This window comes from Lutra lutra, chromosome 8 (assembly GCF_902655055.1).
Source record: "Lutra lutra chromosome 8, mLutLut1.2, whole genome shotgun sequence".
In the NCBI taxonomy this organism is placed as follows: Eukaryota; Metazoa; Chordata; class Mammalia; order Carnivora; family Mustelidae; genus Lutra; species Lutra lutra.
The window spans coordinates 21,991,014-22,008,951 of record NC_062285.1 but is presented as its reverse complement, the minus strand read 5'-3'; the positions used below and the strand labels follow the sequence as shown (position 1 = coordinate 22,008,951).

The 17,938-nt window shown below is 37.4% G+C and overlaps 1 protein-coding gene across 4 annotated transcripts in view; it reads left to right on the top strand.

Annotated features, from left to right (window-relative positions):
- MRC1 (mannose receptor C-type 1) overlaps positions 1-17,938 on the top strand; it is a 122,579-nt gene that overhangs the window by 38,315 nt on the left and 66,326 nt on the right. For all 4 annotated transcript variants that reach the window (XM_047741189.1, XM_047741190.1, XM_047741191.1 and 1 more), the window contains 4 exons: positions 2,257-2,421; positions 10,757-10,870; positions 13,823-13,969; positions 17,573-17,758. In XM_047741189.1, coding sequence (XP_047597145.1) covers positions 2,257-2,421; positions 10,757-10,870; positions 13,823-13,969; positions 17,573-17,758 — 612 coding nt within the window. The remainder of the gene's footprint in view (positions 1-2,256; positions 2,422-10,756; positions 10,871-13,822; positions 13,970-17,572; positions 17,759-17,938) is intronic.

The window sequence follows — 17,938 nt, the reverse complement described above, 5'->3', positions numbered from 1 at the left end:
CTTCATATTTTATATGTCTTTAAAGTCTATATATATGTATTACTTTTACATTTATAAATATGAAAGTAAAATAACTGTAGGGAATCAAAAAATTATTTGATTTCAATATACATTAAAAATTTAAAGCACATTTTATACATTTCATGCCTTTCTTAAAGGGCTTTGTGATTTCCCAATCTATTTCATTTTCCTTGCTCTGTGTTCCTTTCAAAAGAACATTTTAGGGGCACCTGGGTGGCTCAGTGGGTTAAAGCTTCTGCCTTCAGCTCAGGTCATGATCCCAGGGTCCTGGGATGGAGCCCCACATTGGGCTCTCTGCTCAGCAGGGAGCCTGCTGCTTCCTTCTCTTTCTCTGCCTACTTGTGATCTCTGTCTGTCAAATAAATAAATAAAATCTTAAAAAAAAAAGAACATTTTATTTCCTATTAGCCTTAAAGTAGCGGGTTTAATACGGAAGATGAGGTATCAGTTATTGACCTACTGACATTTTAATAAGTGCTCTTTGTGGTCCTTTGCATTGTTTATTGTAATGTTTTCCTTCTGTTTAGACATCTATTTTCAAGTATCATGAGAACAGGAAAAGGAAAAAACCCTTTCTCTCAGTTCTCCATAGCTTGCAACTTTAGCTCTCCAAATCAGTTGTGCTGGTTTGTTGCAGGAATTGGAACAATCTGGGGAGGTGTAGGGTCAGCAAACCTCTACACTCATTAAGAAATGGATTTTAATTCCTTGATCTAAAGTGCAAAATATACTTTCTTTAAATGAAGAGAAGAGTCAAATAGCATTTCCTCCTTGGGTCATGTATATCCCCTCTCTTCCATTCCTGGGCAAGAAAATTATCCCCCCCTTTTTTTTTTTTTTTTTTTTTTTGGTTTGTTTGTTTTGTGTCTCACATTTTCTACCATATTAGACCTCCAAATTTCTAAAAATATGTATTTTAAAACATCTCCATTTTCAAAAATCCCTCAAGTCAGTCTCATTTAAATGATCTCACTTACATGGAGAAGAATCCTTTTGGGTATGGAACTAGTAAGATCTCAGATTGTGATCACTGAAATTAAACATTACCAATTCAAATTTATTTTTATGTAATCATATAGTAATTTTATAATGAAAAGATCTTGGAAATTTCTATGTTGTTGACTGAATGGAATTTTGATTTTTCTTCCTCTTTGATGTGCCATGGAACCACAGGTTTCATATCATAGTGCGTGTTGCTTGTCTGAAAAAGGTCACTTCCTTGTCACATACAAAGATTCATGGCAACATAGGCTATATGCTTATGGGAAACTGGCCAACTTCTTGGCAGGTTGAACACGTCTCAGAAAACTTGAGAAATTACATGATTATTTCTCTTCCTTACAAATAAGTAAAGAGATTATTACTCCCTAGAATTTTTAAGTAGAATTTTAATTATTAAGAAGAGAAAAGGGACATTTTTATAACACTAAGCACATAGAAATACTTCATTTGTTGACTAATTTCCCAAACATCTTAGAAGTAACACACTATAAATTATATTTATCCATTGACACTATTGGCTTTTCATAGGTACAACTAAGTTTATAGAGTATATTGGGAATCATAAAATTAAAAAAGTAAAAATAAGCTCAAAAATGATTTTTTACTCTGAAAATAACAATCTAACAATCAGCATCTACTAGGATCTGGGGATACACAGATTTAATACATCCTAGAGATGGGGATATGAGGCTTCAGAACTAAGGACAAACCAGTAGTGAGTGACCATGCCTGGGTGTAGGTCCAGTCATCCTGGTGGTGGAGTGCATGACTTTGCCTTTTAACACCCATGCCTTCAGTCTAAAAAGACCTATCTAGAATGTGAAGGCAAACTATCTACTTGCTGAGAGAAGATTTATATCTTTTCTCTTTCCCCTATATTTTTTTCTAGATTAAGGAATTTGGATTAGCATCTCTATTCTTAATATTTTCATTTGCCTCAGTTCCCAACTCAATTGATCCCAAACATCCCAACACAAAAATAGGAAGACAATGCCTCTCTTTCCTTTCATAGGCATTTGAAAAGAATGAGTTGCAATCTATCTTTTGAAAACTCCCACTCTTCATCAGAGGAGTGAAGAAAATCTCATAGGCTCTTCAAAAATAAGTAAAGGAAAAGAAAGAAAAACAAATATGCTTCAGGCAAAAATGCTCCTAGACTCGTTTAAGAAATATTGTTACCTGAAAGTCTTTTCTATGCCTAATGCAGCCAATCGCATTTGACTTCTTTTATAGTTGAGGGCAGTGAAAGCTTATGGAATAAAGACCCGCTGACTGGCATTGCCTACCAGATAAACTCCAAATCTGCTTTAACTTGGCACCAGGCGAGGAGAAGCTGCCAACAACAGAATGCTGAACTCTTGAGTATCACCGAGATTCATGAGCAAACGTATTTGACAGGTAATGATGGGGAAAGAAAACAAAGTTCTAAGTAAGATCATGATGGTTGTATTTTGGTCCAGTTTAGCTTAGAAGCAGATGGCACATGTGATTATAGACCTCAGGATAGAGTCAGTCCTGAGCAGGTGTTACAAAGGGTGGGGGGTGGGGGGGGGGGACAAATGTGCCCCTGGAATGGCAAATAGATTTTGTCTTAGGAGCCAACTTTCTTCCATCGGTTGTGACGGTCTCAAGAACCTGTGTTAAGAAGGATTCTGAGACTTGATCCAGGTTTGGAATAGAAGATATTGCAATCAATGTTCTTAGACAGGGCAAGGAGACTGTGGTGGTCATGTATTCCAGGTCTAATCTGTATCCAAAGATTTTGCATCAGCATCACAGATGTCAAAAGGGAAAAAGGAAAAGCCAGGGATGAGTTGAGAGCAGCTCAGAAACTCTGCCTCCTTTGGGTTTCCTTTCTCTCAAACTCGCAGGCTGTACAGGGTTTCACGTCTTACTGGTATTCTTTTCACGTGTTTGCTTTTGAAGCGTTTGTTCTCATAGGATTATAAAGACGGAAAGAACGAATGTTTGCTTGATGTGAAAGTATTTGTTGTAGCTTTGAGATCCAACTTGGGGATCAGAGAGATTAGGAGCAGAAAAGAGCAGGGAGACAAGGCATCCTCAGGCCCCTGTTCCAGAATCCCCTTCCTCCGGTTTACCCGGACACTGCTGCCAATGAACAGATCTCTGATCTATGATTTACCGTGTTCAGAAACTCTTGGTGGCTTATTTCTTATCAAATAATTAAGAAAACACTTCTGAAAACAAAACAAAACAAAACAAAAACCAAAAAAAAAGAAAACACTTCTGCCTGGCCTTCAGAGGCTGTCATCTGTCCCCTGGCTCCGATTCCCCTTCATGCATGTTGCAGTCTTGACGGAAGAGTTTTGGGTTTCTCATCTTTCTCTAATACTTTCTTGCCACTACATCTTTTCCCTTGCCATTCCATGTACCAGGAATTCCCCAAATTTCATACAGTTGAAATGCAATCCTATCCATTTCTAGCTGCATTTCTCTTGTTTGCTGCTTTTATAATAGCTACATACATTTATGCCCCTCTTCCACTAAGACTAGAAATGCATTCACTTATTTTTTGTTCATTCATTCATTCATTCATTCAACATGGTGGCTGGTATCTGTGTGTGAGGTCTAGGTCCTACAGACGCAACGGTGACCAAAGCCAGTCATGTCCTACCTACAAGGAGCTTAAAGTTCAATGGGGGAAAACAAACAGAAACAAGAAAACAAACAAATATGAATTTTAGTAAGTGCCATGAAGAAAGGAAACTGAAGGCTGTGTGGAGAATGGATTATAGGGGCAAGTGGCTGAAAATCAGGAATGTCTTATGAGTGTATATGCTCCCCAAACCCCAAGGAGACTCACACAGAACCTTCCAAGGAAGAGTCTCAAAGAATGTTTGCTGACTGGCAAATGATGGTGGGACACAATAAAAAGGATTATATAGAAACTCATCTTCATGTGTGGAGAGGTGGTCAGTTTATGGCAAGAAGACAGTAAGTGCCATGGTCCTTCCATGTGAAGGTGCCTATTCATCACCGTTGAACTTTATTAAGCTGAAGATGCATGGGCACAGACTCCAGAGATGCTAGATTGGTGGATGTGACCCCCTTCCTGGGACCCAGGAAGTTGCATACTGTTAACCTCCCAGGTGACTCTGGGACAAGTGGTTGAGGGACCCCCATGTTAGTGTCCGCTGCGTCAGCCATGCCTACGCATTCCAACTCACTAGCCCCCAGGCAGCAGAGTGCAGGAGTAAAGAGAGTCAACTCTGGAGCCCCACTGCCTGGGTCTCAGCTTTTTGACACTGTGAAGCTTCTAGGCCTCAGTGACTTCATCTGTTAAAGGGGAGAGTATGTGAACCAATACGAGGGATAGAGCGTGTCCCCACCTTGGCCTTCTTTTCTCTTTCTGGGTGATACTTTTCATTAACTGGACCCTGTTTCTCCTGTAAGTTATTATTTTTATTTGAATTTTTAATTACTTTTAATTGAATTTTCAGGTGTTTATTGCATTCTTTTTTTTTTTTTTTTTTGGAGAAAAGAGTAAAACACATTTATTTAGCACTACCTTGCGAAATGCGTTTTTCTACTCTTCCTCTCTTCCTGAGGACTAAAGCATGAACTGCTCCACTGTAATGAAATCTTTAACACTTACTTATTGTCTCCTCTCAGCAGAGGCAGCAGTTAGCCATTTTCTTTCCATTATTATTACCGAGACTGACAGGAGACGAGCCCTCTGACCTCACCGTGTATTCACACACTCAGAGAAGGAATTATGCCTCAAGTCTGCTCAATTATTCTGTTTTGCATTGGTCTATGGGGCCGCTAGTATTGGGGCATAGTATCAGCGTGATTAATATTTATAACCGTGTCTAAAAATCAGGATGAAAATCACAGAAAGAGATAAAACTGAATTCCTATAGATGATCAAGGAAGAGAAAAGATGACTCAAGACTACCCAGGTGTTTTCTGGGCGTGCCGGCATGAGTGAGAGAAAGTTCTATGAAAGTTGAAGTGGTTTCTAAGTCAGTTACAGGAAGACGAATACCATAGGATTTCACCCAGATGTGGAGTCTAGGAAACAAAACAAACAAGCAAAGGGCAAAGAAAGACAGAGAGAGAGAGACAAACCCAAGAAACAGACTTTAACTATAGAGAACACACTGCTGGTCACCAGAGGGGAGGAGAATGGGGGGTGAGGGGAAACAGGTGATGGGGGTCAAGGAGGGCAATTATGGTGATGAGCAGAGGGTAATGTATTAAAATTAAAACTTAAAAAAAAAGTTGAAATGGTTTCAGTTGGCTTTTTTTTTTTTAAAGGAATCTATTTGTGGGTTGTATTATCTTGACTCTTTCCAAGTTTTCAAGTTGACTCTTCCAGACTTTCCAAGTTTCTTGTTTCCTGACTTTCTGGAAGCCACAGGAGAGAACCCAGGTTACTTTTTACCTACCTTCAGCAGCTGCCTAGAGGAAAGGGGTGATGTGGGCAGTACAGCAGCTCCAGCTGGGACTGCAGGAAATGCTTTCCTAATCAGCCAGTTTTATCATTGTGTCCCTCAAGAGTGCAAACAAGCCCTAAGAGATTCCGAGGCTGAGTTCACGTCAGATACTCATTTGAAACTTATCCAAGCCTCTGGAATTTTAGTCAGCAAATTTTAACTGAAATCTGGATAAGAATGATTTCATTAACAAGATCTGCAGTATTTCCTGCTTTTCTTTAAGTAAAAAATATCATGCATTAGGGGGGAAAAAGCCTACGGGGGAATTCATAAAGTGAAGCAGAGGTTTGGTTTTTGGAGGGAAGATATTCACGACTTTCAGGATTTATTGGGATGTAGTGGGGGAAGAATCTAGAAAATAATGGTGTGGGTAAAGGATTGTGATCTACCTTCTTTGGGAAAATATGCCACTAAAATAAAAAAAAATGCCATAAATAGTTATCTTTTTAAAATAAGATTTATTCTATGTGAGAATTGTGAGCAATGTAAATATTCTTTTTTTATAAAAAGATGTAAACCATTTTTATGACTCAGTTCCATTTAGCTGTCATTTATTGATCAGCTGCTGTGTATCAGACACTGGGATTTCTTTCTTTCTTTCTTTTTTTTAAGATTTTATTTATTTATTTGACAGGGAAAGAGAGATCACAAGTAGGCAGAGAGGCAGGCAGAGAGAAGGGGAAGCAGGCTCCCCACTGAGCAGAGAGCCCGAGGCGGGGCTCGATCCCCGGACCCTGAGACCATGACCTGAGCTGAAGGCAGAGGCTTAACCCACTGAGCCACCCAGGCACCCCTGGGCTTTATTTCTAAAGCTCACACCAACCTCCTAAATGAACACTATTTTCTCCACTTTACAGAAGAAATAACAGGGAGAAGCTAGAAAGTTGCCTAATGCCTCCTGTTCAGAGAATAGTTAGAATGGAACTGCCCGGGTCACATTCACGAACTAAGTGAGGATCTGGTGGTCCCCAAAGCACTAAACAGAACCTTAATTTAGTTGTGAGCCACTCCTTGTCCTGGTTAACTTAGTCTAAACCCACACTCTGATTCCCTGTTGACTGTAGCGGTTAGTGTCTGCAGCGGTTAGTGTCTGCCCAGCGGTGACTTCTTACATCATTCACGGTCATTGCATCATCCTCACTTCTGTTTCTACCCCCAAAATGTTGGGAAGCTATTTAATCCTCAATTCCTAAATCAGAGTTATAACTACATCATGTGCAGGATTAGGATTTACAGAACTGAAATAAGATGTGGGAAGTGAAAGCTGGCTTGCTACCCTGATTGTTTTTGATGTTGGCTGGACAGTGAATTGGACCACAATGCGGAAGAGAGGAAAGCAAAGGGCAACGTTGGACCCAAGTATGTCTTCTGTTATAACTAGGTTTGAAAGTAGGTGCATAAATGTTTCAGACAATACGTGCAGAAAAAGCAAGAATTGAAAAGTTCAGCCTGTGAAATTGGTATTTTGTGTTATAATGCTAAAAAAAAAAAACTCTTGGTCTCTCTATACATTACAAAAGCACATTAGAGGAAGAAATTTGTGGATGGTGCTCATTTGCTTTAAGTGAGGATATATTTAACACAAAACTTGAATTTTGTTTCTAATCATACTTTTTGCCAACCTCATTCAACATAGAGAAGTAGTAGTCGTAATAGTAATAATAATAATAATAATAGCTCATTTTTATTGGGCACAGATTATGTGTTAGGCCCTGGTTTAAGAGGTATTTATTAATTCAATTCTTCAAAATAAGCCTACAAGTACCTAGAGCAGGCAAGGGATGTCAGAGGACAGATAATTCCTTTAAGAAGCTATCTGCTTTGCTTTGTTATGCTAAACAGTAATTTCAGCAATCAGAAAAAATCTACTTTAATTCTTTCTATAGTCAGTGAATTACTTATAGTTTTGAAAACTTATAAATGTTTATTTTCTTAATGAATAAATTTTTTAAAATACAAGAGTATTTGATTTGGGGGAATAGCTATATTAAGCATTTGTGAAATGCTACTTTCAGCATCTTTGTCTCTAGTTTACCCCTCTCTACGTATAGAGATTATTAGTCAGGTGACTACAACTTTAAGTAGTTTATGAAAAAAGTCGTTGTGTTCAATAGTATTTAATGGAGTAATTACTAACATAAAATGTAGTGTCAGTGTGACACTGACCCCAGAATGACATTTCTTTTTTTTTTTTTTTCAAAGGGAAGCTAATTTTTTTTTTAAGATTTTATTTATTTATTTGTCAGAGAGAGAGAGGGAGAGAGAGCAAGCACAGGAAGACAGAATGGCAGGCAGAGGCAGAGGGAGAAGCAGGCTCCCGGATGAGCAAGGAGCCCGATGTGGGACTCGATCCCAGGACGCTGGGATCATGACCTGAGCCGAAGGCAGCTGCTCAGAATGACATTTCTAAGGCACAGAGTAGTAGACAAGTATTTCCACTTGACACATCATAAGTTACCTATTACATAAATGAGATAGGACAGAACTTTTTAGTTGATTTCTTTAATTTATCCTAAAGTGACTAAATAGTGTAGTACTCAAATAGTTTTAACAACTATATGTAAAAAGAAAAGGTGACCATTGATAAGATAAATAATTATAAAATTAATTTCATATGAATGCCTTTTTATCACATTAATATTATTTTAAATAAATGCAGTCATACTTGGTGATGCTCATCCCAGAGATTTCAGACTTTAGAAATACAAAGACTTACCCTTTTGATAATCTCATCCCCTTGGTAGAGTTTACAATAAACATTTCTATTTTTTTGAGATTCCAACTTTGGAGAACCCAAAGCTGAGTCTTCACAGGTGTTAGGAGTGAGTTCCGGCATTGACTTTTTTTTTTTTTTTAAGATTTTATTTATTTATTTGACAGAGAGAGATCACAAGTAGACGGAGAGGAAGGCAGAGAGAGAGGGAAGCAGGCTTCTTGCTGAGCAGAGAGCCCGATGTGGGACTCGATCCCAGGACCCTGAGATCATGACCTGAGCCGAAGGCAGCGGCTTAACCCACTGAGCCACCCAGGCGCCCCCGGCATTGACTTTTGTTTGGAGAGGAATGACACGTATCAGAAATAGCTGTCTGGTTCATTGTTGTTTATTTAAAAGTGCTATGACATTTAAAGTTATCTAGAAAACATATTATAGTAATAACTCACAGGCAAAATTAATTCAAACTGGGATTGAATCCACTGGAGAAACCACATTGAACCTGATCTGCTAATCCTCTGCCTCTCCCCATGTTTCTTAATCTCTCTGTCTTTAATTTCTTCCTCTGTACAATGAAGAGATTGGACTAGATACCTCCCAAGGTACATAAAGCACCCGTCTGTAAGAACTGTGCTAACTCAAGCGATTTTTCTAGAACATCTGATAAAAATGAGTGGATCTGAATTAATTTTCACTGATTTTTACATTCCAGTATTTAATTTCATCCCATCATTATTTTATTACTTTGTTTAAAGAAATCACACAATAGGGTTTACTTTTCAGTAAGTGATTCCAGTATCGAATTCAGTTCCGTTTATTAAGCATCAACCTACCTAATCAATATCAACCTAATCAACAAGTGGGTATTTGGGCCGCCCTTTGTGAGTGCCTCACTTCCAGATTCTGAATGTACTGAGTGTAACATTCAGGCCCCGTGACCTCTAAGACCATCATCTGCCCTTTAATGGAAGTGGATGCAATAAATGTGAGATCTGATTATTTGGCACTGAGTCGCTGGGACCTCCATTCCTTTGAATTGGTGACATGAATATATGCATATGTGAGCTAATGAGAAATTGGGGAAAATGTTAGTGACTTTGAGATAGCTCAGTTGGTTACATAAGAACTGTAGAGTCTGGGTTTTGGTGTCACGAGACAGCTATCATAGTTTGTGGGATTAAATGGACACATACAGTAGGCTGAATAGAGTAAGTGGTAATTCTCGCCATTGACAAGAATACCAACTTAAGTTTGGTATTTTACTTCAGACAAAGGATAATATTGCTTTTTATGCACTCCCTTTTTTTTATTATGTTCAACTTGCCAGTATATAGTACATCATTAGTTTTTGATGTAGTGTTCAACGATTCCTATAACACCCAGTGCTCATCACCACATGTGCCCTCCTTAATACGCATCACTCTGTTACCCCATCCCTTCACCCCCTTCCTTCTATAACCCTCAGTTTGTGTCCTGGAGTCCAGAGTCTATCATGGTTTTTCTCCTTATCTGATTCCTTCCCATTTACTTTTCCCTCTCCTCTGTGGTCCTCTTTAATCAACTAAAAACAAGGTAGAGAGAACAGAGAATCTGTTTTTTAAAAGTATAGGTAGGTAAGAAATCAGAGTGTTTGACACCACAGGGCAAATGTCCATGTGGCTTGTTTTTTAATTCTACACTAACCTCCACCAAACCAACCCCCCCAACCGCACAGAGTTTGAAATATTGTAATTATGATTTATGAAGTGCCTAAACAAAGTATTGTTCATGTTAGCCAAAGAATTTCACTTAGACTTTAAGTAAAATATTAATAAAAAGAAAAATTGATTTTTAAAAATGTCATGAGATAAAATTCGTAGACTAAGTTATGGAAGATTAGGTAATAACTTATGAGAATGAGAGATTGAAATGTTTATTAAACATTTTATGATAGAAAACTTGGTATTTTTCATAATAAATCCTATTTGTACTGTAGGAGCACCTGGGTGGCTCAGTTGGTTAAATATCTGACTCTTTATTTCTGCTCAGGTCATGGTCTCAGGGTCGCGAGTTGGAGCCCATGTAGGGCTCTGGGCTCATCAAGGAGTCTGCTTGTCCCTCCTGCTGCTCATTTGTGGACTCTCAAACAAATTAACAAAATCTTTTAAAAAATCTTATTTGTACTCTAAAATGAAGTAAAATTATCTTTTGTTGATAGAGTCATCCAAATTAAAAGCACACTCCTACTATCCTATAGGAGTATTCCAAGATGATAGGGTCGAAGCCTGGTCATATCTGGATTAGAAGCTTAGCAAGAATCTTACTAGAGCTCACTAAGAATCTTTCTTGGGCTTTCTTTGTTTCTCTGTTTCTTTGCTTCTCTGTTTCTTTATCTGCCAATGGAGGTAGTAGTTGTACTTACCTTAGGAGAATCCAAGGAGAAATATTAGGCATTTTTTTTTTTTTACTTCTCTCTAATACATTTTGATCCAAGCACTTAATTCTGAATTCAATTCCATTGTATTTTCCAAATGTCAGTTTTGGTTTTTGTTTGTTGTTTGGTTTTGCTTTTGTTCCATAGGATTAACCAGTTCCTTGACCTCAGGACTCTGGATTGGACTTAACAGCCTGAGTTTCAACACTGGATGGCAGTGGAGCAGTGGCAGTCCATTCCGATATTTGAACTGGTTACCAGGTAGGGTCCAGCTTGTCTGTGGATAAATACATCAAGATTTAATTTATCTGGATACCATAGTGATCTTCATCACCTCACATGGGGAACTCAAAGAAAAGAATTGGGAGACTTTACCAAATATAGTCTATTTCTCACATTCCTTTGAAATCTGCCAACTAGATTTGCATATCATAAAACCGTAAAGTTATACCTGCTTCCCGGGTTAGAGATTTGTCTGGCAGAGTTATGACACAAATCAATACAGGACTCTGTTAAAGTACACATTCTCTGAATATCCTTGATTTGCTAGCTATTATATTCAAAATCAAGTTTTCAAATTCTACAATGTTCCAGTTGAAAGTGCTTATATATGAAATTTATACTTATGAGATGTATGTGTATATATACTATATAATGCTATATAGTATATTCAAAGATTGTATATGTATTTATTTACATTTACACACACATACTGTGAATTTAAGTGAATATGGATTATTTAGGGCTGGACAATTTCTCATTGTCTTGAACCCTGAGATATTTATGATTTTTCTGTCATTGTTATAAGGAGCTTAACATCATTTTCTTCTGTTGTTAATCTAATAGAGTTGGATTAAAATGGTATTTCAGACATAGATGATAATATTCCATGCTAGCATAATAATTCATTAGCACTTTTGTGCTTGAGGTGCTCTATGGAGTGTGATTCAGAACTCCCCACCCCCACTTCCAATCCCACCCCATACTAATGTTGGTTTATTAGCAAAGAATATAATAATTAATGATTACTAATGTCTGCATGGGTGTGGAAAATGATGGGTCACATTCTCATTTACTAATTCTGCTATGAGAAAATACTGATGTAGTTGTTTCTCCATATGGTCAGACATCTTTCTTAAAAGCCACTGAATGTTTTTTGCATTGGGCTTAGGAAACTAAACTCTCTTCTATGTTACTAATTTATGTTATTTAAAGAAAATGAAAACTTTGAAAATAAGAAGAAGCAAGCTAGCTAGCTAGCTCAGAATAGATGCCAAAACACAAAAGGGAAATTTTAGAGGATATATTTTGGTTTAAACTGATGTGCTTTTCCTATGAAATTCCACATCCAATGCATTCCTTCAGTGCACACTAACAGGGCTGTCACTAGAGTCAGCTTTGTTTTCCTCTACAATATGGGAACTAAACATTACGGTAGAGGAATATAAGATGTCTTTCTCGTGGGTGAGGATTTGATTTGTCTGCCCACTCAGTCAGATTAAATTAGAGAATGCCAGTTGGGCTCAATCGGATCATTAAATGATAATGATTTTTTTAAGGAACTAGAGTTTATTTTTTGCTGCTGAATTATTGCATGTTTGGCAGGTCACTTTATTTATTATGCAATTTTGGAATAATTATTGTAATACTTAACCACTTGCATTCTAAGGGTTCAGTGAGAAAATTGGGGGTCTAACTGCAGTGAAAATGAGGAATGAAATTAGAATATTGATGAGAAAGGAAAAGAAATGTCCTCCCTTATTAAACCAAATTCCTGAGAAATAAGAGGTACAAGGTTAAATCACCTGAAACAATCTGAAACTCTCTGGAGAGTTTCTTCAAACTAGAATCAGAAACTTGTGGAATACTAGAAGCTGTTATTGCATGAAATATTTGATTAAGCATTCAGTTGTGTACTTACCAAGAAATACATCTATTAAAATACATTCACATTTAAAGTGAGGCTATTTTACACAAATGCCGGAGAAGTGCGAACTCAAATCTATATCTATGGTAGCCATTTAAAGACAACTAATTGACATATTTAAGTCCTTATCATTGGCAGTGTTTTTCACTGTACGCTCTTCCAAAACTTTCAAAAAATGTTGACAAAAGCTTTATGGAGCAGGAGATATGGTTCCCATCTAGCAGGAAGGCAAAGTGAGGTCCAGGTCCAGGTTATATACGTGTCAGAGGTCACAGAACAGAGTCATTAACAAAAGGAGGCTCATCAACCTGTCTTCAGGTGAGAGATGGCGCTAGTTTTCAGAACACTAGTTTTAAAATCCTGTATTAACTAGTGAAAAGGCGTGAGAAATTTGGGCCTTAATGTATCCGTTGCATTCCCAAAGGTGACTTTTTAAAAAAGATTTTTTTTTTTTTTTTTTGACAGAGAGAGATCATAAGAAGGCAGAGAGGCAGGCAGAGAGAGAAGGGGAAGCAGGCTCCCTGCTGAGCAAAGAGCCCGATGCGGGGCTCGATTTCAGGACCCTGAGATCATGCCCTGAGCCGAAAGCAGGCGCCCCCCAAAGTTGACTTTATCTGGTTCTTTTATCAATTTTCAGGAAGATATGGGATGATGGGCTAGTGGTTAAAAATCTTCAGTGGGCTCGGTTGAAAATCCTGAGGAAGAGTCTGAGTTTGGGGTGGACTTTATCGGTGTTTCCTATGCCCTGTTGCTTCTCAAGCTCCCCTTCCCTAGTCTTTCTCCTCTTTGCTGTCTTCCTCTTCCATCTCTTCTCTCCAGTTGGAGGAAGTTTTACCATGTTCAGAAATTCTCTAGTTCGCTCCTCGCAGTTAGCCTTATGTAGGTTTTTGGTAGGTATTTACAATATTTAATATGATTGGTTTAGAACATTGTGTGTTTTGTATTTTGTTAGTTACTTCTAGATTGATTATACATAACAAAACCCAATGTGAAGATTGTTTAGGATTATAAAGTCTAGCTTTATTGTCAATATTGTGAAATGACTTATTTCAAAGAAGTGAACTTGTATAATCAACATTTTAGACACTAGAATGACCCAACGATAAGAAAAGAAATAGATACTCAACGTGTCTTTTGCACTGCAGTCAATAAAGATTTATTGGTGAATATGAAGCCAGAGACAGAATGGGATCCAAATCCCATTTGGGATGAAGTTGTGAGGTTTTGGGGGCTAACTGCTTGTACTACCATAATAATCCCACTTTGATTTTTTCTCTTCCCCAAAGGAAGTCCATCAACAGAACCTGGAAAAAGCTGTGTGTCACTAAATCCTGGGAAAAACGCTAAATGGGAAAATCTGGAATGTGTTCAGAGACTAGGCTATATTTGTAAAAAGGGCAACACAAGTTTGAATCCTTTTGTGATTCCCTCTGGTAAGTGATCTATTTGGTCTGAAGTGTAGAAGATAATTTAATTGAAAGAAGAAAATTATAGACAAGCATAACTGTATGAAATGACAGGTTGTGTTGATAATTTATGGAGTAAACTTAGTCATAGTCCTACGGAATTTCTTTTTGTTGGTTACTAGTAATGGTCACCAACATTTCCTGAGTGTGCTGTGGTGTACAGGCATGTACAAAGACTTCAAAAGAACATAAATAAGAATTCTAGCCTCATAGCAGCCCTATGAGCAAGGCATTATTATTCACACATTCTCAATGAGGAAGAGGATATTCAGAGGATATATAAAACTTGCACATGTGACAAAACAGGAATCCAAACTAGGAAATAAATATCTGCAAAGGATGTTTTTATTATATTCTGGCTATTTAAGGATTTATCTGGGCTCTCGTGCCATAAGTTTAGCGTCTTCAGTGGAAGTCTTCACAGAAATGGGACAAAACATCCAAAAATACTAACTGAATTTTATATATTGGCTAGACTCTGGGGAAAGAAGTCAATTATGCTCTCTCTTATAATTTTATAGAAGAATTAAGTTACAAACGCAAGAATGCACCCTTTTTTCAAATTGACAAAAAGCAGACAACCCACATTTTTTTCACTATCAGCTGTTTTTGGAGAGACACTTAATACTTCAGAGGGATGTATGTATGTATGTGTGTATTCTGCTTGAGAAATCTGACAGTACGGCATTCTTAACTTCTCTCCTTGACTTCTAAAGTTAAAAAAAAAAAAGTTGACTTTAAAATATGATTGACATAGTTGGAAAATCAAAATTTATAAAGTGATAGAAAATAATAGTATTTTCCTTCTACCTCTTAACCTCTAACACCTAGTTCTCGTCCCTGATAAATAACTGTTTCTGGATGTTTATCTTTATCTGGTTAGTCTATAAATATATCAACAAATATGTTTATGATTATTTCTGTCTGCTTTATACAAATGGCAGCACCCAATACATATCTTCTTCACCTTTTTCAGATAAAAAATGTGGACATCTTTCCATAATGGTACAAAAATAGCTTTTGGGTTTATTTTTATGACTCACAATAGACATTAGAGAGAGACCTTGTATATTTTTGACCAGTCACCTATTGATGGACCTTCAATTTTCTTCTGATTTTTTATTTACAAACAATCCTACAGTGAATAATTTTATACACATGTCATTTCATGTGTGTGATCATTCCCTGAAGTGGAGTTGCTAGACCAAAGAGTAGGTGTATTTGCAATTTTAAAAATATTTATTAACATATAATGTATTATTTGTCCCAGGGGTACATGTCTGTATTTGCAATTTTAATAGAGACAGAAATGGTCATGATCTCCAGTGGATACAGACAATCGTCCTGGTTCTTGGGTTTGATGATATTATGACTGGAAACATGTGTCTGGGAGACCTAAATCATTTTGCACTTCATCTTCTCTATTCCTCCCATAGGAGAAAATGTATAATTCTTTCTCCTTGGAAAAAGGCATACAATTCTCCTTTAGAAGATTTGGAATTACCATGTAGGGGGAGATGAGAATGCTTTTTAAAATAGCTTCTCTGGTACAGGAAGCAGAATTCTGGAACTTAGCCTTGTTACTTAACTCCCAGTTTTGGGTTCCTCATCTGTAATGGGAAATATTAATACCTGTTTTGCCTGTGAAAATGTGTTCATACTGTCAAGCATTCCATAAATTAGCCTAATTTCTCTACTATGCCCCACCTCATTTCACTTGCTAACCTTCACTTGACATGGGGTTTTGAATTTCTCTGTATTTCCTAGATGAATCATTCTATCTTATCTATAAACTCAAATAAACCACAGAGGAAAATCCTGTGAGAGTTAAAATTATGCAGTACACATGACTGGTGACCCCCTGGGGCAAGTGTTCTACCTTGTACCCTGTTGGTCCTGCAATGCTACCCTGTTTGCCATAATTCCTGGGATCCTAGAACCACACTGTCACATGAGCACACAACCACAAGTGGCCACTGAGAGCATGAAGTGGGACTAGTTTGACCTGAAATGTGCTCTAAGTGTGTAAAATGCATATGGCCTTTCCAAGACTTCCCACACAAACGAGTAAAAATATCTCGTGACTTCTTTTTTATTGATTACATGTTGAAATGATAATATTTGGGGTATACTGGGTTAAATAAAATAAATTATTAAAATTAAATATGCCTGTTTCTTTTTATTTTTATTTAACACAGCTGCTAGCAAATTTAAAACCATGTATGTGATTCTCATTCGTGACTTACATCGTATCTCTGTTAGACAGTGTTGCTCCACAGGAACGAGAGATCTTTTCTGGCTGCCCCTTGGAACTCCTTTTCCTTGGCTGTCTTCATGTTTTAAGATGTTTTTAAAGGTCACCGGTTCAGTCTTTGAAGGCCTCTGCACTTACTGACATTATTTTCAGCATCCCAGGTAGCAAGATCAAAATATCCCACCAGAGGGCTCCAGAGTTATAGTAAATTTTTTTTTTTTTAATGTAACTTAGAAGTGTAGAATATCTATACTGTATTGAGGGGCTGGGATTTTTTAAGCATGTGCATGTTTTCTACGATGATAATGCAGTGCTTGGTCATCATGGATGACTGTTTACTTACATGACTCCTGTAAACAGAATCTGGGACTCAAACATGTGGCAGACAGTCCTGGTCTATAGGGAAAAAGGGCTTTAAGGGATTCATTAAATAATACACATTTACCATACTGAGCATTTGCTAAGGTAGCATGCTGAGTACATTCACTACCAAACATGTATAAATTAACATTCATGTGGTTATAGAGTCCCTCTTTAAGCAAGGTGCATTGCTAACTTGCAGTTTGAAAGAGTATTGATAAATGGTAATGATAAGCTGTTGCATATTCCATATATATTCTCAACCTACCTTCATTACACCAGCCATGTGCCAACCCCCATGCCAGTCCTAGGGCATACAAGGATGAATAACGTGAGTTTCTGCCCTCAAATATCTTTCCTTTCCCTTTTGCCAGCTCATTACTATTACAGTTCATTTTTGCAACATGAAGTTACGATTTATGAGATTTAACCCTAACTCCTAGTAGCAAAAATTAGGATGTTGGCCACTATTACTCATTGACTTAATAATAATTATTGCGGAGTTTGTAATTTATAGTAACATTATCTCAAATGGTTTCTAGTCCAGAAGAACACAGTGAGGATAAGTAGCTTCCTATTAGTATTGCTATCAATATTAGTGAAACGTTTTTACATATACGGATCCTTTGGTTCCTGTCATGTGACTTGCCCAAGATCACATGACCTGTGGCAAATTCAAAAGACTTCTGAATCTAAATCCCTTTGCTCACAACAGTGTCATACGCTGTCTTGCAGGAGCAAGCCAGAGGCCATGCAAAGGCACAGGTGGCCAGCTCATGCTCTGGTAGTTTCTGTGGGTTTTTGGTGGCTCTTCTGCCCGCACCTAGTTTATCTTTTATGAATATGCATGCCAAAAAAGAAAAATAAATACTACCTTTAAATGTTTACTATGAATTGTTTTGTGTATCAAATGATAGAAAATTTTGTTATAATTTTTAAAACTCTTTTTTCTCTAGAAAGTGATGTGCCCACTAACTGTCCAAGTCAGTGGTGGCCATATGCAGGTCACTGCTACAAGATTCACAGAGAGGAAAAGAAAATCCAAAGAGATGCCTTGACTGCATGTCGGAAGGAAGGTGGCGATCTAGCCAGCATCCACAGCATCGAGGAATTTGACTTTATCATCTCCCAACTGGGATATGGTGAGAAACCTACAACAGTAATATGCTTCCCTTTCCCCAACTCTCCATCCATCTCTGGAATTTAATCATTATCCATTTAATCACAAATGTTATGATTTAATAATTTTAATAAAATTAATGAGATTATTTACTGTATACCATAAATATTAATCATGTATAAAAAGTAAAAATTGTTTAGGA